Here is a 25299-nt window from a genome sequence, read left to right as displayed (position 1 = left end):
ACTACTAAAGATAATCTGAAAAAAAAAAAAACTGTAAAGACTAAATTGGCACAGATTACTCTTTTATCAGAAAAACAATTTTTAATCCAATCATCTACAACTATATAAATCATGAGTTTTATAGGAAAAAGAAAAATAGGTAAATCAAAATGTTATCAGTGGATATTTCAAAGTAGTAATAATAAAAATAGATTTTTTTCATTGTGTTCTGCATTTTCCAAATTTGTACAAAGTATAAACTATTTCATAATAAAAGAACTTAATAAAGAGTCCAGTAACAAATTGAAAAAATATGATCAAAAATCTGCAGTAGCCAAAAAAAATATGTAGCTTTTATTATTTAAAATTTAAAAAAAAGAAAAAAGAAAGAAATTATGCTGGATGCCCCCAAAGGAATGTTTAACAATGATACAAAATGTGTCAAGTGGTGTAATGATGGAACCACGCAGGGAATCTTATTAGTACCAAGATATGAGAGAAATTCATGAGTTACACACACACACACACACACACACACACACGTGGAATATATAAAGGAATATATATGTATACATATATATACATATGTATATATTATATAGATGATATTCCTTTAAAAAATCACACGCCACATTCACAGTGAGGTCTTCTCTGCCCAATCAATCTCTTCAACCCCTAAGGCCACTCACTCTCTGTTAATAGCCATGTGCTACGTCTTTCCTAAAAATAAAGAGGAAGAATGATACAATTAGTGACTAATTTCTCACTGGAAACAACAGAGGCCAAAAGACACTGAACTGAATATTCAAACTGCCTGAAAAAGGATACTGCCAACCAAGAATTCTACAACCAAATAATCAAAACTGCAGGTAAAATAAAGATATACCCAGATAAACAAAAACTAACAGAACTTGTTGGTAGTGGATGGTATTAATAGTACAAGGCATACTAAAGGAACTCCTTCAATTTGAAAGAAAATATATGAATATATGGGAAGAAATAAATAGACTGGTGATGGTAAATGTGTAGATAAATATAAGAGTATATGACTGATGACTGGGTAAAGATGATGTGGTATATGTATACAATGGAATATTACTTGGCTGTAAAAAAGAAAGAAATCTTGCCATTTGCAATGATGTGGATGGATCTAGAGAGTTCTTTTTTTTTTTCTGGAGCTAGAGAGTATTATGCTAAGTGAAATCAGTGAGTCAGAAAAAGATAAAAATCATATGATTTCACTCATATGTGGAATTTAAAAAACAAAACAAACAAGCATAGGGAAAAGGAGAGAGAGAGAGGCAAACCAAGAAACAGACTCTTAAGTATAGAGAACAAATTATGGTGACCAGAGGGGAGGTCTGAGAGGGGATGCGGGAAATACATGATGGGGATTAAGAAGTGCACTTGTGATGAGCACCGGGTGATATATGGAAGTACTGAATCACTAAACTGTATATCTGAAACTACTATTACACTGTATGTTAATTAATTGGAATTTAAATAAAAACGTTTAAAAAGAGTATATAGCACACTGGAATATATTTTTCATTTCTTTTTCTAACTCCTTTTAAAAAACAAATATATAGTTAAAATTATTACACATAATTATCACATACATAATAATTATACATAACTAGGTTTATGTATGGTGGGGAGGAGGAATGGAGCTATATAGAAACGAAACTGTCTACCAACACTAGGGCAGTGTTAATTTGAAAGAGATTATGAGGGGCGCCTGGGTGGCTCAGATGGTTAAGCGTCTGCCTTCGGCTCAGGTCATGATCCCAGTGTCCTGGGATCGAGCCCCGCATCGGGCTTCCTGCTCAGCGGGGAGCCTGCTTCTCCCTCTCCCTCTGCCTTCTCCCTGCTCATGCTCTCTCTCTCTCTCTGTATCTCTGTGTCTCAAGTGAATAAAAAAAAAAAAGATTATTATAAGCTAAATTACATTGTAATCTCTAGAGTAATCACTAATAAAATAACTTTAAAAATGTATTTGTAAAATCAATAAGGAAATAAAGTGCCAAACTAAAAATATTCATTTAATACAAAAGAATTCTTAAAAGAGGAATAGGGAACAAAAAGACATGAGACACAGTATAAACAAACAAAATGACAGATGTAATTCCAACCAAGTCAACAACTACATTAAATGTGAATATACTACAATTCCATCAAAAGGCAGAGATTATGAGACTGTATAAAAAAGTGAAAGCCAACTATATCTGTAAAAAACACCTTCAGATTCAAAGACAAACACAGGTTGAAAGTAAAAAGACAAAAAAAGATACACCATGCAAACTATTTATCAAACATTCAGAGAAAAAAATGGTAACAATCCTACACAAAGTCTTTCAGAAAAAGAGTAAGAATAAACTCTTCCCAACTCATTCTCTGAGGCCAAAGACATCACAAGAAAAAAATTTTAAAAGAAAGGAAAAATTCTACATACCAATAGCTCTCATGACAAAGATGCAAAAATCCTTAACAAAATATTAGCAAACCAAATTCAGCAACATATAAAGAGGTTTATAACATATAAACATGACCAAGTGGGATTTATCCCAAGATTTTTAGTTCAACATCTGGAAATTGTTAATATAATATGTCCTATTTACAGAATTAAGGGCAAAGCCATAAGACCATTTCAATACATAGAGAAAATAGACTAGACACAATCTAACACCTACTCATGATAAAAAGTCTCAACAAACTAGGAACAGAAAGGAATTTCCTCAATCTGATTAAAAACATTTCACACCTATGGTAAAAGACTGAATGCTTTTCTTTCTAAGTTCAGAAAAAGGCAAGAATATCCACGATCACCACTTTTATTCAACACTGTACTTAAGGTTCTAGCCAGTGTAATAGGTAAGGAAAGATTCAGGTAGGGGGAAGGGAGGGACATAGGGAAGGAGGGAGAAAAAGATAAATTTAAAAGTTAGAAGGACAACTATCTTAACTCTCAGACTACACGGACTCTTATGTAAAAAAAAATCCTAAAGAATCTACCCCCCCAAAAATAGCATTTTTTCTATTCTATAATATTAAACTATTCTGAGTTTAGCAAGGCCATAGGACTCAAGATCAATATACAGAAATAAGTTGTATTTCTATATTTTAATAAAAATGCAATTTCAAAACTCTCTGTGTTACAGTAAGAAAGAAAAAAACAAAATAGTGCAAGACCTGCACACCAAAAGCTATAAAACCTTTGTCGACCAGGACGCCTGGTGGCTCAGTCAGTTAAGCCTCCGACTCCTGATTTCAGCTCAGGTCATGATCTCAAAGTCCTGGGACCAAACCCCACATTGGGTTCCTCCCTCAGCAGGGAGTCTGCTTGAGGATTCTCTCTCTCCCTCTCCCTCTGTCCCTCCCCCCACTCACTTGCACACATTCGCTCTAGAATAAATCTTTTAAAAAAAACAACAACAACAAGCCTTTATTGACAAAAATTAAAGAAGATCTAAATTAACTGAGAGAGATATCTTCATGGAATAGAAGACTCAATATTTTAAGACAGCTATTCTTTCTAAAGAAACCTACAGATTCAGTGCAATTGCTATCAAAATCCTAGAAGCTGTTGTAGAAATTGACACGTGCATCCTAAAATTTACATGGAAATACAAAGGACCAAGAATAGCCAACACAACTTTGAAAAAGAACAAACTTCAAAGACTTAAAACACCCAATTGCAAAACTTATTTGGATATAGTAATCAAAACACGATGTTATCACCATATGGTTAGATATTTTTTTAAAATGGAGAAGAACAGAAAGGCTAGAAAAAAATCTATGGTCAATTGATTCTTGATAAAGTTGCAAAGCCAATTCAATGGTGAAAACAGTTTTCTCAAAAACTGTGCTGGGACAGCTAGATGTCCATGTGCAAAAAAATTAAACAAAAAATTTTAAAAAAACTTGGGCCCTCATGGTATACACAAAATATGTCTCAAAATGAATCACAAATCTAAGAGTTAAAATTAGAAAATATCTAGAAGAAAACAAAGGGGGAAATCTCTGTGGCCTTGAATTATGCAAAGATTCATTAGTTATCAGACTAAAAGCAAATAATAGTACTATCACAGTACCTTTGAGCTTCAAAAGACAGTTACTTTTGAAGTCAACATAATATAGTTACTTTTGAAGTCAATATAATATCCAGAATCTATATATTTTAAAAAAATACAATTCAACAGGAAGACAAACAACACAGATATGGGTAAAACATTCGATTAGACATTTAACCAAAGAAATTATACCGATAGCTAATAAGCACAAGAAAAGATGCTTCACATCATTAGTCACTGGGGAAATGTAAATTAAAACCCAGGATTCTACTTTACATTTACCAGGATGGTCATGGTCAAGAAGAGTACCAATACCCAGTGTTGGGGAGAACATGAAGAAACTTGAACCCAAATATGTTGGTTAAATAGCAAGTAGCATAGCCTCTTTGTTCAACAGCGTGGCAATTCCTTTAAAAAGTTAAACATAGCATATGACACAGCAATCCCTCTGCTAGGAATCTATCCAGGAGAAATGGACATATATCCAACACAAACACTTATGTGCAAATGTTCACTGCAACATTATTCCTAACAGCCAAAATCTGAAAAGAATCCAGTGTCCATCCACTGGTAAGTGGGTTAAAAAACAAAACTGCAGTATATTTGTGCAATGGAATACTGTACTAAAAATGAACAAGTTACTCATGCATGCAACATGGATAAACCTCAAAAACATTATGCCAGACAAGATGACATATTTGTATGATTACATTTTTAAGAAATGTCTTCAAAAGACAAATCTATGCAGATGCAAATAGGCCAGTGGTTGCCTGGGGTCAGCAGTAGAAGCAAGGATTGACCACAGATGGGCACAGGAAACTTTGGAGGGTGATAAAATGTTCCAAGACTGTATTGTTGTGATAGTCACACAATTATATACACTTACCAAAAATCATTGCACTGTATGCTTATGAAAAACGTTCGTGTGAATCAAGAGAGCACCATCAAAAATGAGGGAGGCAATGAATTCAAAACAGCTCTTCAGCTTTTAAGACTGAAAGCTACCAGTTAAAATGAAATGATTCTAAGTTAAAAACCAAAGGAGCAATTAAAGAAAGATTCTGAACAATTTGTGACTAAAAGGGCCAATCCTCCCCACCCAGCACATACCACAGTAGAACTCAATAATGTCTGATCTATGATACGAGGCACCTCCTTTGTAAGTTCAGGAGTGCAATCTTTCCTAACAAAAATAAAAACATGGTAAAATGGGCACTTGAAGCATGAAGATCACTGTAGGGAATATATAATTCACCATGTAACATCCACCTTGTCCTCTGACTACACAGAATTCAGTAACTATACAGTAACATAGCACTGTATGGGGATTTTAACATTATAGGGTTTTTTGTTTTGTTTTGTTTTTTTAGTGAAAGAGCCAGAATGAACCTCAGCAATACCTGCATCTGAATCTGAATTTGTCTAACCTACTTTAAAAGGCAGTTTATGGTCAGGGAGCAGTTCCAGAGAAAAACCAAAAAAAAAAATAAATAAATAAATAAAGAGCTCATTTGTAATTACAAAAGCAAAGAAAACTCCAGATAATTTTGAATGAAGTTATTTCTATGTTCTCTAATGCTAATTTATAGAGAAAGCCCTAATGACATTTTGTCCATCACGAAAATTATTGTTCAATATTTGGAATTCTCTAACAGAATGTTCTGACCTGAAAAGAGGAGAAATGCTCCCCTTTTCCCAAATTAAATTAAATTTACGTTGAAGTCAAATATGTATTCTTGACAGCCGGGTGAAATCTGTCTTTCAACGGTGTCATTAAGGTTTGGTAAGATTAATAAAAACATTTTCAACTTTTTAATCATCCTGCCAGAAGATGGGCCCATGTCCAGGAAAGAGAAAGGACTAGTTTGAAACCTGATCTGGCCACAGAAAATCAGAGGTTAATTCCTCCTTTATTCTTTGAAAATGATTTCCCAGCATTTGTTTTGCAGCTTTTAATTAGTAAGACAAATGTGAGAATATTTCTAGGGATTGACAAAGAAATGTGTTGTTGTTAATGCTTTTAACATTAACACCCTGAGACCAAAGGTGAAGATGAATAACAAGGCCATCGCGCCATTGTAGGGATGATGTATTTCAAAAGCTGGACTCCTTCCACAATGTTATTAAAGTTCTTTGAAGCGTTGCTACTAAGAAAAAAATGTCAAAAGAACTCATGTTGTTTATTATTTCTCAAATCCACTGCTATTTCAGGTTGCGCCTACGCAGACCAGTCCATTTGAGTTTGGAAGGCAACTGGCATATCCACAGGTAAGAAAAACTTGATTCCAAACTTTAGTGAATCTGAAAAGGAGACTAGTGATTTTAAAACAATAATAGTCTCTAAAGAAAAAGCAGATCCCTAAGTCATATTTTAGGAAGATGCTAGGTAGGCTATATTTCTCTAAAATTATTAAAGCTACTGAGTCCAGTACTTTCTTCTGTAAGGCAGTAAGTGAGGAGGAAGATGGATAGATAGGAAGGTTACAAGTGTGAAGAACAGTAATAGTGGTAGAAGTAATAATCAACATTTATTCAGTGATCGACGCTGAGGCTGAAGATAGAAAAATGTTACATGGACTGTCATTTAATCCTCACAAGTAAGTGAGGGAGGCAGCCTAAGCTGTCAGAGAATTACTTTAACTTAGTCCTGATAATAGGATGAGCTCTTCATGATTGAAAAGTCAGATTCCCCTCTGCTTCTCTTTATTTTTTTTTATTATGTTATGTTAATCACCATACATTACATCATTAGTTTTTGATGTAGTGTTCCATGATTCATTGTTTGTGTATAACACCCAGTGCTCCATGCAGTACATGCCCTCCTTAATACTCCTCACCGGGCTCCCCCAATCCCCCCACCCTCCTCCCCTCTAGAACCCTCAGTTTGTTTTTCAGAGTCCATCATCTCTCATGGTTTGTCTCCCCCTCCCATTTCCCCCCTTCATTCTTCTCCTCCTACTATCTTCTTCTTTTTTGTTTTTCTTAACATATACTGCATTATTTGTTTCAGAGGTACAGGTCTGTGATTCAACAGTCTTACACAATTCACAGCGCTCTCCATAGCATATACCCTCCCCAATGTCTATCACCCAGCAACCCCATCCCTCCCACCCCCCACCACTCCAGCAACCCTCAGTTTGTTTCCTGAGATTAAGAACTCCTCATATCAGTGAGGTCATATGATACATGTCTTTCTCTGATTGACTTATTTCGCTCAGCATAATACCCTCCAGTTCCATCCACGTCATTGCAAATGGCAAGATCTCATTCCTTTTGATGGCTGCATAATATTCCATTGTATATACATACTAAATCTTCTTTATCCATTCATCTGTCGATGGACATCTTGGCTCTTTCCATAGTTTGGCTATTATGGACATTGCTGCTATAAACATCGGGGTGCACGTACCCCTTCGGATCACTACATTTGTATCTTTGGAGTAAATACCCAGTAGTGCAATTTCTGGGTCATAGGGTAGCTCTATTTTTAACTTTTTGAGGAACCTCCATACTGTATTCCAGAGTGGCTGCACCAGCTTGCATTCCCACCAACAGTGTAGGAGGGTTTCCCTTTCTCCGCATCCCCGCCAACATCTGTCATTTCCTGACTTGTTAATTTTAGCCATTCTGACTGGTGTGAGGTGGTATCTCATTGAGGTTTTGATTTGGATTTCCCTGATGCTGAGCGATGTTGAGCACTTTTTCATGTGTCTGTTGGCCAGTTGGATGTCTTCTTTGGAAAAATGTCTGTTCATGTCTTCTGCCCATTTCTTGATTGGATTCTTTGTTCTTTGGGTGTTGAGTTTGATGAGTTCTTTATAGATTTTGGATACTAGCCCTTTATCTCATGTGTCATTTGCAAATATCCTCTCCCATTCTGTCGGTTGTCTTTTGGTTTTGTTGACTGTTTCTTTTGCTGTGCAAAAGCTTTTTATCTTTGATGAAGTCCCAATAGTTCATTTTTGCCCTTGCTTCCCTTGCCTTTGGCGATGTTTCTAGGAAGAAGTTGCTGCGGCTGAGGTCGAAGAGGTTGCTGCCTGTGTTCTCCTTTAGGATTTTGATGGCCTCCTGTCTCACATTTAGGTCTTTCAACCACTTTGAGTCTATTTTGTGTGTGGTGTAAGGAAATGGTCCAGTTTCATTCTTCTGCATGTGGCTGAAGCAAACCCATGTAGTATTGGCCTATGTGTCTGTTCTCTGCCATTCCTCTGGTTTCTAACAGCCCTATTTACAAACACAGCCTCCTCCACACAACAAGGCTTTGGAACCTATGTCAATTTTTTATTTATATGACTAGATGTAATCCCCCAAACTACACATCAGACTGCAACAAATTTCTTCTTAAACTCACAGTGATGCCTCAAAAGATTTAGGTGATTAACTTCCAAATTCTCAGAATAATAGTGAGATCTGAATGACCTAACAATGCACAGCACAAATTAAAATAGATTCATAATTTGCCATGAATTCCCAATGCTGAATCTGTTCTTTTTTAACAATGAACTAATTCATTCATCTCTAATACTTGACATCAGATAAGGAAAGATGAAGAAAAGAAGTTGAGCTTTAAGGAACGATAGAAACACAGCAATGCCATATGGGAGGACAAGAAAAGAGAGAGAGAGAAGACTATGTAAGACCTGGGTGATTGCTTAGAAGATGCACAAGAGCCAAATAATGGGACTCAAAGCTTGGTCGGTCCATCTGGAAGAGTCCCTTCTGAGTTCAGAACTCTGTTGAGTTGTGACCTGCCAGTGATGACTGCATCAGATATCTCTCAGTGACATTCTCCCTTCTGGTAACCAACCATTCTGTCTTTGTAACTCATCACTGCACAATCAAGATGCAAATTCTCTACAACCAGGATCCTGGCTTTCTGTTTCATTTGCCTATCACCAAATTGCTCACAAGTGTGTCCTACCTCCTGTCTATAGTAAACCAACGATTGACAGCAAAAATGGAAAAGATCATGGTTTAGCAAAAACATTACAGTTCATTCTGCAAATGATTTATTGTCACTCAGCTGCATGATTAGCTCTTGTTTTTCATTTTTTGCATTTGTTTTGTTTTTTTTTTCTGGACTGCGGGAGTGGTGGTTCATTGGTATTAAGGGCATAGCCAAAATAGTTAAATTATCATGAAAGCCTCCATTGTTAGACAAAGGAATATCCTAAATTATTTTTAAAATTGCCCTTTCTTACCAAGGCCCAGTAAACAATTAGAAACTTCAGACAACATGGAGTTATTTATTAACAAGAAGAGCCCTTATGGGGAAAATAATGAATATCGAGATCAAATTTATCAACAGACCTGTAATTTTTAAACTTGATTCTCTTTCCTCCTTCCATGTCTTCAAAAAATACAAATTTGGGATTTGGAAACATAGTAATTCAAAAAGGTTACTCATCTGGTTAAGACTCCATGCCCTAACTTTATTGACTACCATTCCAATTTGGGCCAAGAATGGCTTCCCAAATGTCCCACGTGGCAAACCCAGGTGAATAAACAAAACAGAAACATAAGGATGAGAGGATTGCTATCCTTATTCTAACTAAATATCCTGCCTATTCTTTTTAAGCTGTCACTGCCATATTTAAGTTATAACTGTATCTTCTCAATGAGAACAGTGCCTTATTATTGGAATTGGCAGGGGGCCTTGACATTTGAGTCATCATTTCATTATGCCTATTCCTTACCCTGGTATACAAGTTAAATAGAAATACAAGCCAGATGAAATATAGGGGGGAAAATCCGAAACAATCACTTTAAAATGAATTAATTTTTCTCAAATCTACAAATATAGAGAGCAATTAACATGGATAATAATATATTCCACCTCAGGCACATTTTCAAAAATATTCACTCCAATTTCAGAGGCCAAACCTGCTCAAACCCTTCTAGCCAAACACTTCACTTCTGCAAAACAGAACCAACAGCTTTAATATTCTCTAAGTTATAAAGATAGAATAATTCCCCTTTTAAATCAACTACAACTATGGGAAAAAACACACATTTAACAGATTTCCTCTTTTTCTAAACAGCTTCAAAAATGGGCAGCAATCACTGAACATATAAATATATATATAAAATACGCACATGTGAAAAGTATTATTTAAAATGTGTAATCGCATAGAAAAATAACAATTCATTCAGACTAAAATATCCAAATGTGCCTAGCTGGAATTTCAGGTTTATCCGTAGATGTTTTGAAATCACTGAACGTAAATGATGAAAAATGGTAAGTCACAGGACCCAGACATCCTGAATAAATGGGCATCATTCCCTAGTTCTCAAGCATTTTGTTAAAAATTTTTCCACTGAATTTCAAAATGATAAAAATCAGTTCTAACATGAATGCTATATAAAATCCTCAAAAATGTCTTTGGCTCTGCTTCCAGGAGGCTATTCCCTTGTTTACTTATGATGGCAGGTGCTCCAGAATATGTGATTATTCATTCACTGAGTTTTTAATCATCTCTACAATTCTTCCTTTAGCCCAGAGCAGACTGTTCATTTCTTTTTTTTTTTTTTTAAGATTTTATTTATTTACTTGACTGAGGATGAGACACAGCGAGAGAGGGAACACAAGCAGGGGAGAGGTGGGAGAGGGAGAAGCAGGCTTCCCCTGGAGCAGGGAGCCTGATGCAGGGCTCAATCCCCGGACCCTGGCATCATGACCTGAGCGAAAGGCAGAAGCTTAACAACTGAGCCACCCAGGTTCCCCAAGCCTGTTCATTTCTAAAAGCCAACAGCTTTCCCCAAAATGCTTGGGAACAAGCTGAATCACCTAAAAGAACTTTATTGTCCTCGATACAAAATACTGAATAGCTCTACTAGAAGCTGAACACGCATATATGCAAATGTCTACTCTGGAACAGTATTATTTATATTATTTATTATCCTATTTAAAATAGTAATGACTTTCTTTACATTTTATTATTCTAATGTTGACTTCTCCTAAAAAAAAAAAAAAATTTACCTGAGGGAACATACTTGTGTAAACGAATTCAAGATTTAGCTTTTAGCTTTTTGTTTCTTTATAATTTATAACCCAGACTTTCCAAAAAGGGGATTCAAAGAAATTCACAATAATTCCTAGTGTTCACCGTGTTCTCCAAGCAGTGAGCATGTTCTGAAGGAAGGAGTCTGTTTTAATACTAAAATCCATTTAGAAAAGAAGTCTTGAGGTCGTCCCTTAATTTTACAACTTTTAGAAAATCCATTCTTCTGCAAACTGAGACAAAAATAGGATATAAACCAGATGTTCCTCAATTATGAAATTTAGAGCAGAGCACATTCAAAGTGGAGCTTGCTTTTCACCCCTATTTATTTTAGAAGGCAAGCAGGCCCCACGATGTGGGATTCCGTCTTACCATTTGTCTTGTAGTGTGACTTCAATCCGTAGAAATAGTCATGGGTTTACAGTATCAGGCTTTAAGGGAGTCCTATCATTTCTGTAATTACTATGGCTGGTATTAATAAGTATCTTCTTTTTATATGCTGAAATAAATTAATGGAAGAGGCAGACACTATGCAAAATGGCTGGGAAGAAGGCCAAATCTTTTTACATACATCCAGGCACCAGTGATTTCCAAAATGACACTTTAAGCTCTCTTGCCTAAATAATTACAAGGACAGCCAGGCAGCATGTAATTTACTGAAATAATTATGCACTCTTCCAGTTCCCACCACCCAGCTCCAGCCTGTGGCCACTTACCTTGTCTTTGTTTTCAGTGCCAGAAGCCTCGGGCTTGGTCCTGATCACGAATGGGGTGGACAGGCGCAGCAGGACCCTCTCGAAGGCGGCATGAACCCTTGGAGACACGATCTCGAAGCAGTCCTGGAACTTGAGCACTTTGTGAGCATCACATCGAAGCTGCTTCCGCAGGCCTTCCCCTAGCTGAAGGACGGACATGTGGGGGTCGAACATCAGGTGGAAAGGGAAGGCTCTGCAGAAGGTGCTGATGCTGATTCTGAGGTCCGCAGGAACTTGGGAGGTGCCCTGGGGAAGGTTCTTCGTGATGGTGGTGTTTTCACATTCTTTGATAAGGAAGGTAAGACAGCCACAGTTGCCCGGGTTCGAAGCCTCAGAGCCCAGCTTCTCACTGGCAACTTGCTCCACCGCCACGTCCAGCCGGTAGATCTTCTTGGCTGCGGCCTTAATCATCCCGAGCATTGCGAACCCCACAGTATGGTGAGGGTGGAAATAGTGGAGCATCAGAGTGCCTTCAGGGAGCTCTTTGCATAGGAATGATGGTGACTCCAGAGTGGCCTGTTTTCCGAAAGAAGTTCTAATGTGTTCCAACAAAGCATCAAAGCCATTAAAAAAATCCTGCAATGTGCCGCCCACAGCTCGAAGGACTCTTTCATTCTCATCAAAGCATATATTAAAGAACTCCTCGCCAAATCTTTCTTGGATTTCCTCAAACTTCAAACCTGGAGGTAAACGGGTAGGAAATGTTAGAGAAGTATAATGAAATAATCGAATTTATAGCTTTTTTTAATGCATATCAAAGGGGATAACTAGTGAGTGAGGCAACAGAAGTATTCCCTTGGGCCCACAAATTCCCAAAGAGATGAATTCATTTTGAATTAGAGAAAGTAAATTTCAATTCATCTTCTGGAGGCTTCTAAGATGTTAATAAGCATAAACTTGTTTTAGTATTTTTGTTTGTTTTTAAATAGTCTTATTTTTTTAGAGCAGTTTTAGATTCACAGCAAAATTAAACAATAAGTATGGATATTTTCCATAGAACCCTCTCCCCACAAACACACAACTTCCCCCTCACCCCACTATTAGTCCTGGGCTACTCTGATACATGTGTCACCACCAATGAACCTACAATAACACAGTATCATCTCCCAGAGTCCATAGTTTACATTAGGGCTCACTCTTGGTGGTTGCACTCTTGGGTTTGGACAACTGTGTAATGATATGTGTCCACCATTGTAGCATCATACAAAGTAGCTTTGCTGCTTTAGAAATCCTCTGTGCTCTGCCTATTCACGCCTCCCTCCCCTGAGCCCCTATAGCATAAACTTTCCAAATGTTGCTAATCTAGCTGCTAACTCTTCAATACCCTACTGCATTTGCTGTAATCAGCAGAAATAAGATCATCTTAATGATTTCCCTCTTCGTTAGGGTAACTTTTCAGAAGCAACTATAATGTTGTGTCTCTATTGCGCCCATCCACTATTACTATCTTATCAAAATTCATTTGTTAAGTGGAAAATATCACCCAGAGAGGGAATTTATGGTACCTGAGTGGGGAAAGACATCAGTTTATCTAGTGTCAACAGAAATAATTAAGTTAGACCCCAGTGAGAGAGAGACCAAACAGGGAACTAAAAATGGCAGAACTGTGGGCTGATTTGCATTCTTTCACCCGCAAAAATGAGAGTAGCCAAGAGTGGAGTAGGAATCTCACTAGAAAGAGTTAAAGGCCTTTGTATTCTCAGTTCATACTTCCATATGCCATGGCCAAAGGAATTCTATGTTACAGCAATGGAATTATAACAAAAAATACATACATACATACATACACACAATGCATGATGTAGAAATTAGAACCAGTCACACGTGATCTAGTTAGATCCACCCTTAAGGATGATTTGAGGAAAAATATGGAGGGAATTTATGGTCCAAAGAGGAAGAGTACAATGCATATATGAGAGTTGAGTGTATGTGCTAAAGGAATCTTCCATATGGAGTCATTCTGTTTCTCCTTTGACTCTGGCTGGAATCAATACATGTAAGTTTGTGTATTCATATTTTCTTGCCTCGTCTACTGCAGCTTACAGGGAGGTCCTGAAGGTAAGGCAGGATTGGGAAAAGACAGAGGTCACCTTGCTAGTGTCCTGTTCAAGTGCAGAGCAGTCTCGGTTGTCTACAGCTCGGCTTGCTGTTCCTACCTTTATCATTCCCTAAGGGTTCTCCCCATGCAGAAATGCAGGAATAGAACAGTCAACAATACCATTTGAAAAACACAGTCAAAACGCATCATATATTTTTTGAGGCAGTACTACAGAGTATAAACATTGTGATAGCCAAGTGAAGAAATCAGTTTGACAAAAAAAGTTCTTAAAAGCAATGAAACAAGGGGCGCCTGGGTGGCTCAGTCGTAAAGCGTCTGCCTTCGGATCCCAGGGTCCTGGGATCGAGCCCCGCATTGGCCTCCCTGCTCCGCGGGAAGCCTGCTTCTCCCTCTCCCACTCCCCCATCTTGTGTTCCCTCTCTCACTGTCTCTCTCTGTCAAATAATAAAATCTTTAAAAAAAAAAAAAAAAGCAATGAAACAAAAAGCGGTAGAAAATCTAAGTGAGAAAGAGTCCTTTTATTAAGAAGAATTTCACATTAATTTTGGTTTCATAGATCCGACATGCAAGTCAAGCTGAGACAGTCACCTATCGAGATTAAAAACATGACTGTGCATCTTACATGGTCATGGTACGAGACTGCCCTTCAGCATGTGCTGCATTCACTAACAGTAATGTCAGCCCAAACGGAGAATAATAGTGTTCATCTGTCCAGTTCTCCAGTGTGGAAGGAAAAAAGCAAGGTGAGGACACTCACTGCAATTTGGCTTCTGTTCCCACTGCTCTGTTGAAACTACTTTTGAAAATGCTTCAGGCAATATATACTGCTCGATCCCTACCTCAGTTAACCTTGTTCGCTGTTTTTCTTTTAATTTGACTCTACTGATCATCTCATCCTCCTAAATCTCCCTTCTCTCTGGCTTCTAAAACCTTACTCTCTTGGTTTGATGACTATCTGTCTGAAAATTCCTTCACAAAAATACCTTCCTATGCCAAATCCCTGTATCATCATCACTATATAACTAAAAAGTCCTAATACAAATTAAATGGATATCCCTTCAAAAACAATGTTCTTGGTTGCTATTAAGTTTTTTCTTCATAAAAGTCTAATTAAAACTAAATTCCAAATAAATAAAATTCCTATAAGCTGACTATACTTGCTAAACTACAGAATCCCATGTGCCATTAAAAATCACGGATGGCTTCTATCCTTTGAAGAGTCCGATTTTAAAAGGATTCAGGGTCTTTATGCACAGAAAAGGAAAAGCGAATTTCTTCTAACTTGCTTTTTTCATAACACTGAAAATGTCCTCAGTTATTAAAGAACATAGATATAAACATAATACGGTAAGCTTATGCTCTATTTCCAGCGCCAAAATCCCCCCAAATCATCCAGAAAATAACAAGTAAATTCACCAGAGGCACAAGCTAAAAACTACTCTGTGAGTACAGCATCCCATCAGCTAGAAATCCCCACTGTCTTACAAAGCACTTTGGTACAGGGTTGTTAATTCTGCAATGATGACACCAAGACCTACGAGGCTGCTAGAGCAAATTGTATCAATAAAGAAAAGCTAAAATGTTTTGAATATTACACTCAAATCCTATACATGGCAATTCTATAAAACCACAATCCTTGATTAACTAATAAAGATTTTTGTTCTCACAATTATGAAAATGTACAAGATCATAAAAGAAGAAAAAACTTCTTCCAGTTGGAAACATGGAAAACTAGTGAAAGATCACGTAACTCTTGCAAATATGCTATAAATCAATAGCCAAGACTTACACTTTAAACCTTATCTCAAAATTTAGGAAGCACAGAGAAAGTATTTCAGCTCAGACAACTGGTACAGTTCTGACTTCCAAGCCTGTACCTACGACTGATGCAAACCCCCTACTTAGAGTAAATCACTTAAAACATATAGACAATGCTCATCTTCTCATAACAGAAAATGCTATGACAGCTTGACATTTGGGTCTATAAGAATACATTCCTCTAGGGGCAAAACTTAAAAAAATCTGCTTTCATTAACAAGTAAGTTAGAAGTTAGAATTTTAAATTACTGTCAATTCACCTCTTGAGAAAAATGAATAGCCTAAACGTGAAGTCCTTTAGCTGAAAATAATCTATTCATCGATGATAAGAATCTTTTGTCCCTCATCTGCTCTCCATCTGACTTCACATTGTGCACTTCTTAAGGACAAGGACATTATCCCCTTTATGTCTGCCTACCCATCAATAACATAATGCCTGGCAACATAGACACTAAGATTTCATTCACAGAAACTAAGCTTTCCTCTAAGTATTTGTTTGATAAACATAATAAAGCTTTTAAAGCTACACTTGTGCCACATTTAAGGACAACTAGACACATTCTTTTCTGATACGAGACTCTACAGATAATTAAATCACAGTGGGATTTGGGTTGTAACAGAGGCACATGGGAATACCTATGAAGGTATGCAGAAAAGAATGTCTGACTCTCTCCTCAGGGAGATAATGTCTGAACGGAGACTTGAAGAAAAAGTGGGTGTTCGAAAACCCAACAATGAAGGAACAATCACATTAATGAATGGACACTAATGGAATACAGATGAGCCAGAGAAATGGAATGGCATAATCAGGGAAGGGCAAAAAGTAAGTGGATACATCTGGGGAACAGGAGTGAGGGGATGAGTTGGTAATTGATGAGCAATGTAGAGGCTGGACTTGAGGGTGCCAAGACCAGAGTCAAAGACACCAGCCAGGGAGACACTATAATGTCTTTAAAAGATTATATGGCCTGAATTAGAGAAGTCCCAGTGAGAAGAGTGTTAAGCAATGTGCTGAACATTTTCATAGATCACTTTACACTTAAAAAAATTCTTATCAGGTAGATATTTTTAATTGTCCTCATTTTACAAGTGAAAAATGTTAAGAAATTTGCCCAAGCTCACACAACGGTAGGTAGCAAAGGTAGGTTTCAGGGTGAAGCATGTCTAATACTACATCTTTGAAATAAGCACAGTATTTCAAAAGAGAAAGACATCTGGGTGGGGGTGGGAAATGCATGTCTTGCTCAACGTTATATGATCAATGCCTAGCATTCTGTGTGACATTTAGTAGGTGCTCAATAAATATTAGCTAGATGTTGAATGAATTAATGCATCACTAAAGTCAACAGAAAGGAGTTACAAAGAACAGTCAACAGTTACCAAATGCCAGAGCAATGTCAAGTAAGGTAAGGACAGAAAACTGTAAATTGGATCGGTCAGCACTTTGGGGACTTTGACAGCAATTTCACTGGATGGGAAAGGGCAGAATACTGGGTGTAAGGGGTTAAGGAGTGTGTGGCAGGTAAAGAAATAGTTTTCAGGTGAATTAATACTAGTATTGGGATGCTAAAATTACTCACTTTGTAAAACCGTTATAAATCTGACCTCTAGACTTGGAAAAGAAAATATTGCCTTCATTGAGAATCAAGTAAATAGAGTGAGAAGGCACCAAAGATACGGCATAAACTAGGGTCCTGGATCCTTTAAGGGAAGATCTATCAATAAAAGAGGGTCTTTAGGTCCAGAGACCATCCTTGTCACCCAGCGAGGACAGTGGTCTCCACTAACACAGAAAAAACACCAAAGCAACAGGTGTATCCTTAAGTGGCATAAAGTTCAACTGAGGAGCGGAAAACCTGCCAACTACACACTTCTGTGAGCTGTAGACTCCCTATAATTATTTTTTAATTAACTAGGCTTCTTCAACCTAATATCTAAATAATGTAACTGAAGCACAACTCTATCTCAAGTCCAAACTGTAAAGAGATTTCAATATATATTAAGGAGATAATTATCTTTTCAGAGAAACATTTTTTTCAGCTTTACTCAGCTATAACGGACACATGACACTGTATAACTTTAAGGTACACCGAGTGTTCTTTTGATACATTTATATATTGCAAAATGATTGCCCTTGGTGTGTTAGGTAACACCTTCATTATGTCACATAGTTCTCATTTTTTTGTAGTGAGAACATTTAAGATCTACTCTCTTAACAATATTCAAGTAAATAATACATTATTGTCAACAATAATCACAAAGTTGTACAATCAATCCCAAAAACTTACTCATCTTCTAACTGGAAGTTTGTACGCTCTGACTAACATCTCCCCAATTCCTCTACCTCCCAATCCCTGGTGACCACCGTTCTAGGAGTTTGGCGTTTTTGGATTCCACATACATAAGTGATAGTATATAGTATTTGTCCAGAAACAATTCTTTTATCTAGCAAGTCCCTAAGGTGTTTGTCAGCTAGTTTGATGACACTTCTATAAAACTATTATTCTAGTGTCAAGCTAACCTACAAAGAAATGACTGAAGTTGGTCTCGGCCACCCAGAGGAGATTTAACGGTAAATATTATACACATAGGTCTAAATAATAACAAAGGAGAAAGGCTCTTAAAAAATCCCACTGCCTGAAACGAATTTTAAAGAAAATTGTTTTCAATCTGATCTATCAATACAGTTTCATTTGAATCTCTGTTGGAGTGTAGTTTTTTGTAGTTTCAGAGTATTCTGTCGTTAAGTAAGTAGAAGTGTTAGGATAATAATGCAAAAAAGGACCCCTATCAATTTTGGTCTTAATCTATGAAGAGTTAAACAATGCTTTTCTACTATTTTAGAGGCATGTCATTCTCCTTTCACTGACTTTGTGGCATCTCTGTGACCTTCCAAAAAAGAACACAACTTATGTCACGTATTCATTTTTAAGTATGAACTAAAACTAGTTAATAGTCTTAAATTTTATGATATACTTAAAGAAAACAGGACATATATTCAAATTCTTAAAAAACAGGGTTTTAATATCTTTGAGCTATCAAAGAATTTGCTAAGAATAACAATGGGGGACCCTCTAACAGATTTAACATTAATTCTTGAATACCCAAAGGAATAGGCATTATCAGAAGCATATTAAGTGCTTTAGGAACAAAAATATTTATGATGGTTAAGTCTCAAGTTTTTAATTTTGAGAATATACTAAGATCTGCTTTAAAATATGCATAGCATATAAATTTTAATAGTGAGAAACATGGCACAATGGAGATGAAGCCAAACTGAAAAGTCTGGAATACGTTTTTCACCCAGAAACTACATCTAAAAAGTAGAACATCATATGGAAATGATGAAATAGAGATAATTGGGGGTTGAATGTTGTATGATTGGAAATTTTTAATATGTATGTAATTAATCTAAGTTTTTTTTAAAAAGCAGAGCATCATAAAATTACACTCCAGTATTATTAGTTGCTACTCTTTCAAGTAGCAAAGCATATATAAAATAGCAGATATTCCCTTGTATTATATATATTTGTCTGTGATTCCTCTGTTGACTGCAAACCGATTTAGTAGGACAACTCTTGAAAAGTACAACCTCTAAACACAGTGTGATCGGGAATGAGAAAAAGAAACCAATGGAGGAAGAAATGTAACTAAAGCAAAAAATAGAGATAATTTCCCTCTGAACTATAGAGAATCCTGAGTCTACAGATGGAAAGGCACAAGTTGCAGTCAGGATTGATTGATATAGGTTAAATAAAAATTAATGAAACAGAGGGAAAGAAAAACTGTTGACTCCTGTGAGGTGCATCTTACCCATAATCTGGAACTAAACCATCTCGGGAAAACATGTGGGTCTAATTTGAATAACAGCAAAAGGAAGATAACCAATAATGGGAAAGCAGAGTAGAACTTTCAAATTACGAAGGTAAAAATATATATACATAGGCTAATGCAACTTGATCAATACAGGAGAAAAAAATAAGGAAAAAAGATACAAAATAAATAATCAAAAATCAAGATGGAAGAAAGTAAATCAAGTAAATTATGTATTTCTGTAAATATAAACAAATCCTCCCATCCAGTGGCAGGAACTCTCACTTCTCCCATAAGACTGGCACTCATAAGAAGCGATTTAAAAAATAAAAGGTGGACAGTAGGCAAAGAATTCCAAGAAACTAGAAGGAAGGAGCAATATTAATATCAAACAAGGTAGAATTAAAGTTAAAAATGTGAATCAGGATAAAGAGAAACATTATATAACAATTGACAATTTATAAAGACCTCAGAGACACAAACCTGCATAAACCAATCAACATTGCAGCTAAATATACAAAGCAAAAACAATTAAGAATTGATTGCTAACATATACATGCTTTTTTACGGAGTGATAAATATGTTCTAAAATTGCTTTAGTGATGATTGTCCAACTTTATGACTACACTAAAAACCCTGAAGCATACACGTTAAATGGGTGAATTGTAAGGTATGTAAGGTATGTGAATTATATTTCAGTAAAGCTCTTATATATTTAAAGAATTAAGAATAAAAGAACTCTATACAATTATTTTGGGAGACTCTAATACACATCTCTCAGGATCATATGGATCTAATAGACTAAAAAGCAAAATCATAGAGAAATTAAATAAAAATATATACAATAAACTTTATAAAAATAAAAGTATACTGGAAAACCTGAATGTGCCTTTTTCAGAACCAAAAAGATCAAAGATTAAAAAAAACAAAGTCAATGATTAATTGAATACATATTAACAATAAAAAGCAAAACCTAATAAAAAAGTCAGAGAAAAAATGAAACTGAAATAAAATTTAATAAACAAAATTCAAACACATATGTATATGTACACAATGTATATATCTATGTACTTGCATATATGTGTTTGTATGCATATGAAGAGTTATAAAAATTCCTCAAATACTGGGCCAGAAAATTCCCATAAGGTATTTTTAAGTAAAGATTTTGCAGATCACATTTTCTAATAGTAACAAAAATAATAAATATTTACAAATAACAAAAAGATGACCAAAAATCATATCTAATTAGAAGTTCAGCAATACACTCCTTTGAATTAAAGAGAAAACCAAAGTTGGAATTATAACTTCTAGAAATCAATGAAAAGACTACTTCATACAAATCCTGAGGCACAGAAAAAACTGTACTGAAAAAAAAAAAAAGAATACATCATCAATGTTTTCAGCAAAAAGCAAATAAAAAGCTTCCAAATTAAGAACTGTTGAGCTTTTAAAAAAACTAATAGGTAAAAGCTGAAATTAAGAGAAAAAATATACTAAATTAGGAATGAAAAAGATGACATAGCTACATATTAATAAAAAATAGAGGAATAAAAAAATCACAATGTTTTGCCATCAAATATATAAATGTAATGTTAAATAATTTTATGGGAAATATAAATGGCCAAAATTCACCAAGAAATGGGCAATCTGAGTTCTGCCTGGTCTTTAAAATAAATTATTAGGAAGTTATTTAAATATTTCCAGGCCATAGAAAAAAAAATCAAAACGACTCAATTATTTTTATTAAGACCACATAACTTTAATGCCGAAACTTGAGGTAGTATGGTAAAAACCAATTTCTCTCATGAGTATTTGTTGAAGAAGTAGCAGATAGAATCTATAAACTTATAGAAAAATACATTCCAACCCAATAGTGTTTATATCAGAAATGAAAAGGTCTGGGGCGCCTGATGGGCTTAGTCCAGGGGAGCCTACAACTCTCAATCTCGGGATCTTGAGTTCGAGCCCCACATTGAGTATAGAGATGACTTTAAAAAGAATCTTTAAAAAAAAAAAAAAAAAGGTAGTTCAATATCAGAAAATCTATCTGCAAAAATTACCACATTCATAAAATTGAGAAAATGATTGTATCAGTAGTTTTTGAAAAGTCTAAGATTTAACTGTTTTAATAAAAATTTTTAGTAACGTAGGGATATAAAGAAACTGCTCAAGAAATATTGCTTTCCAAAAACCAGAAGCAAAGCTTCTCTTAAAGGATAAAACACTAAACATGTTTCAACTAAAACCAGAGATGAGATCAGTGTGCTTGCTATCACCATTATTATTGAATGTTATATTGGAGTTTCCGGCGCATCCTAGGAGATCTGCAAGTAAAATAACTGGTATACACACTGGAAAGAAGAGTAAAATTATATTTTTGATAATGAAGAAGATTGTACATTCAGAAAATCGAGAAAGTCTTCTAATTTGGAGGCTCTTTCTTGCTTACTTGCTTTCTTTCCCTCACTTTGGTGCTCAAAACATTTAGAACACACATTTTATAGAAAAAAAACTATGAGAATTTTATAACAGTAGTAAAGTAGCAGAATATGAAATATAGAATCAATAGCTTTTCTCTGTATTAGCAGCAAGAATCTAGAAGTAGAAATGGGAAAATATTCAAAGTAGAAATAAAAACTGTAAAGTCATATATTTCAAGAGAAAGGCATAGAACTTATGTTAAGAAAACTATAAAATCTTAACACAGCCAACAAAACCTAACAAATGGAAAAATACTCCATATTTTAGAATATGAAGACTTTCTATTATAAAACTATCAATTCTCCCAAAATTAATGTATAAATGTAATGCATTTCCTGTTATAGTCTCAACAAGGCTTCTTGCCAGTACAATCATTTTAAGACTCATATAAGAACAAATGCCTACAATAGCCCCAAAATGTTTGAATAGAAAGACTACTGGGAGGAACCAGATACAAGAATAAATGAAATGGACTCCAGCTACGTTTGTTGTTTCCACAGGAACAAACAAAGAGACTGAGTTAGAATAGAGAATTCAGAAGTAAATCTGTGTATACGAGAAGTTTTAATGTAGTACCAAATAGCATTTTAATTCAATGGGGGAAAGAATGGTTTACCTAATAAATGACACCAGCCATGTGGAAAACAAAATTAAATCCCATCTCACATCACAAACAAAATCAAATTTTAGGATCAGTTAGAAGCTTAAGATGTAAAAGACCAAACAATAAATACTGTAGAAGAAAATCTAGGAGAGTACATGTATTCCTTAAAGTGGCAAACCAACACAGAAAAAGACATAAAGACATATTTGAGTTGGTAAGATACAAAGCTAAATTAAAACTGTCAGAATAATGTATAGAGTACAATTTTATTTTAGTAAATACATCCATGTGTATGTGTATGTGTGCATGACTCACCTTCCCTGCCTGTCTGTCCTGTCACTTTGTTCAGGCCGCCATGATCCAGAGACTAGAATTATTTCAACAGCCTCCTAACTTGTCTGCTTTCCAGTCTCTCTGCAATCCATTTTCTATACACTCCTCAAAATCATAAATCTTACATATCATTTCTCTGCATAAAGCCCTCCCAGGATTGTCCACAGCCCTTAGGACAAAATACAAGCTCAGCAAAGTTTGATCCAGCCTTCACTCTGGGCCCATCCTCATCTCCCCCAATTTGCCCGATTCACATCCCTACGCAAGCCATCAGGAACCACTGGGAATTTCCCAAACATGCCCAACAACCTCTCTCTCACATACAGGCTCCTGTATGTGCTTTCTATTTTGTTTTGTTTCCTTAATGGAATTCTGTTCTCCTAACCCACTTAGCTAGTTGTCTGCTTAGACTCATCTTGCAGATCCTCACACCTAAATTCCTCCAAAATGCTTTCCCTGACATATATACTGAGGTAGTGGCCTCTGCTTTTTTGGCTTCTCAAGCACATTGTGATTACCCTCTAGCATTTATCACACAACACTTGCTTGTTTGTCCACCGCTCAGCCAGACATGACCTCTGTGAAGACAAGAGTTATGTCCTATTCAACATTTATTCATTCCTTTATATAAAAAAGAGAGAGGCAGAGAGAGAGAGAACACCTGGTCAGGCAGTCTCAGTGCTGAGTACTGGGAATACTATAGTGACCAGAATAGACATGGGTCTTCCCTTTACTGAGCTACATGAAAGACTGAATAATCCAGAAATTGAACATATATTCCAGCAATAATCCAAAAGAAACCACATGATGATAGTGTTATAATAAGGGGCACAGTGCTTGAGAGCTTATATCAGGGACCTAATGAAATCTACTGGGTCAAAGAAAGTGTCCTTTAAAAGGGACACATCTGAAGGATAAATAAAAGTCGTCTAGGCAACCAAGAAGGAACAGACAGAAAGAAAACCATTCCAGACCAAAAGAACATTATGCAAAGTTCCTGGAAGAGAAACTCAACATGGAATTTTAGAGAAGCAAAGTAAAGACCACTACTGGAACTCTAATCACTCACACACTGGCTTGCCCACAGTGGATTTTTTTGATTAACAGATAAAAGAATAAATAATAAACGAATAAATACAGCTGTGTGTAACTACCCATATATATAAAATATATTTTATATAATACATGTAATAAATACATTCTACTATGTTGTATATGTATAATTTTTCCATTGCTGTTTTTCATCCCCTTCAATACTTGCTGGCAGGCCTTTTTACGCAAGCTCATTCCCCATAGCAGCTGGACATGCACCTGTCTCAGCCCTGTACCCACACCAGGCCCCTGCTTCTGAAAGGCAGTCTGCCACATTGCAAAAATACGGCAGTGGCTCGCAGGCTTTGGAATCTCCCTGCAGAGACCTACTCATCATCTCTCAGACCTGTACTTCTACTAGTCTTTCACCTGATGGCTAAGAAGGTAGGGGAGGGAATTACGATGCACATGCATGGACTCTGGCATCTGTAGAGGACGACTGGCCCTGTTCAAATCGGAGGCCACAACAGCGGCAGTGGGAAAGCGTCATTTCCACCAGGATGGATCCTCAGAGGGCTTACTCAGAGCTGTTAATCACTGCTAATGCCTCTTTAATTATTACGCTTTCTACAATCGCTAAATTGTGATTCACCCTCCTCAACTGCTCCAACCCAGTCTTGGGAGCTCTGCTTCTGTCCAATTTGTACAGAAAGGATTCATATTTTTGGAACCAAAGCTGTGTTGTAGTAAAGAAATAAAATTGATGGGAATCTGAAAATGTTTACAACGTTCCAAACGAATTAGGTAATAAATAGTTAGCCTAAGGCTAAAATATGTGTTTCCTTAGCCAAATAGCATCAGATTTTAAGTGTGACAGAAATTAGTGCATCATACATCCAAATGTGGCTTTTATAGTAACATATGGCAGAGTTAATGGCATTCACAAAGAAGCAATCTTAATGGTTTTCTATTTCTGGAGGATAATAGCATGGGATTATGTCTAGGTTTGTTTAAAAGAGAATTTCTTGCTACATTGTTTCACAGAAAATCAACACACGAGGTCACCAAGTACATTGGATTTGCACTGGTACCCAGTCTAACCTCCATCAAAATACAATGGTCCTCATAAATAGCCCCCTTTCCTCTACTTCAACACCCCCTGTGATGAGGAGCTCCTAAAGCTTGCTCTCCCAATAGTATCTCTAGTAATCACGAAGTTCCTTCCTTCTTCCACAGAGGCAAAATCCACTCCTATAACTTTAGTCCACTGGTCCTATTATATCCTCTGCTCTCCCCCACAGAAATCCTTTAAAGCATCTGAAAATAGCTCACATGCTCTCCTTTGTCTTCCCAC

General features: G+C 36.1%; 1 protein-coding gene and 1 non-coding gene across 4 annotated transcripts in view; one reads left to right on the top strand and one right to left on the bottom strand.

Annotated features, from left to right (window-relative positions):
* GUCY1A2 (guanylate cyclase 1 soluble subunit alpha 2) overlaps positions 1 to 25299 on the bottom strand; it is a 386320-nt gene that overhangs the window by 301991 nt on the left and 59030 nt on the right. For all 3 annotated transcript variants that reach the window (XM_064577515.1, XM_045895137.3, XM_045895138.3), the window contains one exon: positions 11767 to 12485. In XM_064577515.1, coding sequence (XP_064433585.1) covers positions 11767 to 12485 — 719 coding nt within the window. The remainder of the gene's footprint in view (positions 1 to 11766; positions 12486 to 25299) is intronic.
* Positions 19019 to 19138, top strand: LOC123858145 (small Cajal body-specific RNA 7). The gene has a single exon (XR_006794101.1). It is a non-coding gene; the product is annotated as a small Cajal body-specific RNA 7 (non-coding RNA).

Source organism: Mirounga angustirostris, unplaced genomic scaffold, assembly GCF_029215605.1.
Source record: "Mirounga angustirostris isolate CCGP_5_RB_7025 unplaced genomic scaffold, mMirAng1.0.hap1 SCAF_13, whole genome shotgun sequence".
NCBI lineage: Eukaryota > Metazoa > Chordata > Mammalia > Carnivora > Phocidae > Mirounga > Mirounga angustirostris.
Note: the sequence above shows the minus strand (reverse complement) of the source record. Positions and strands in the feature narration are given on the sequence as shown.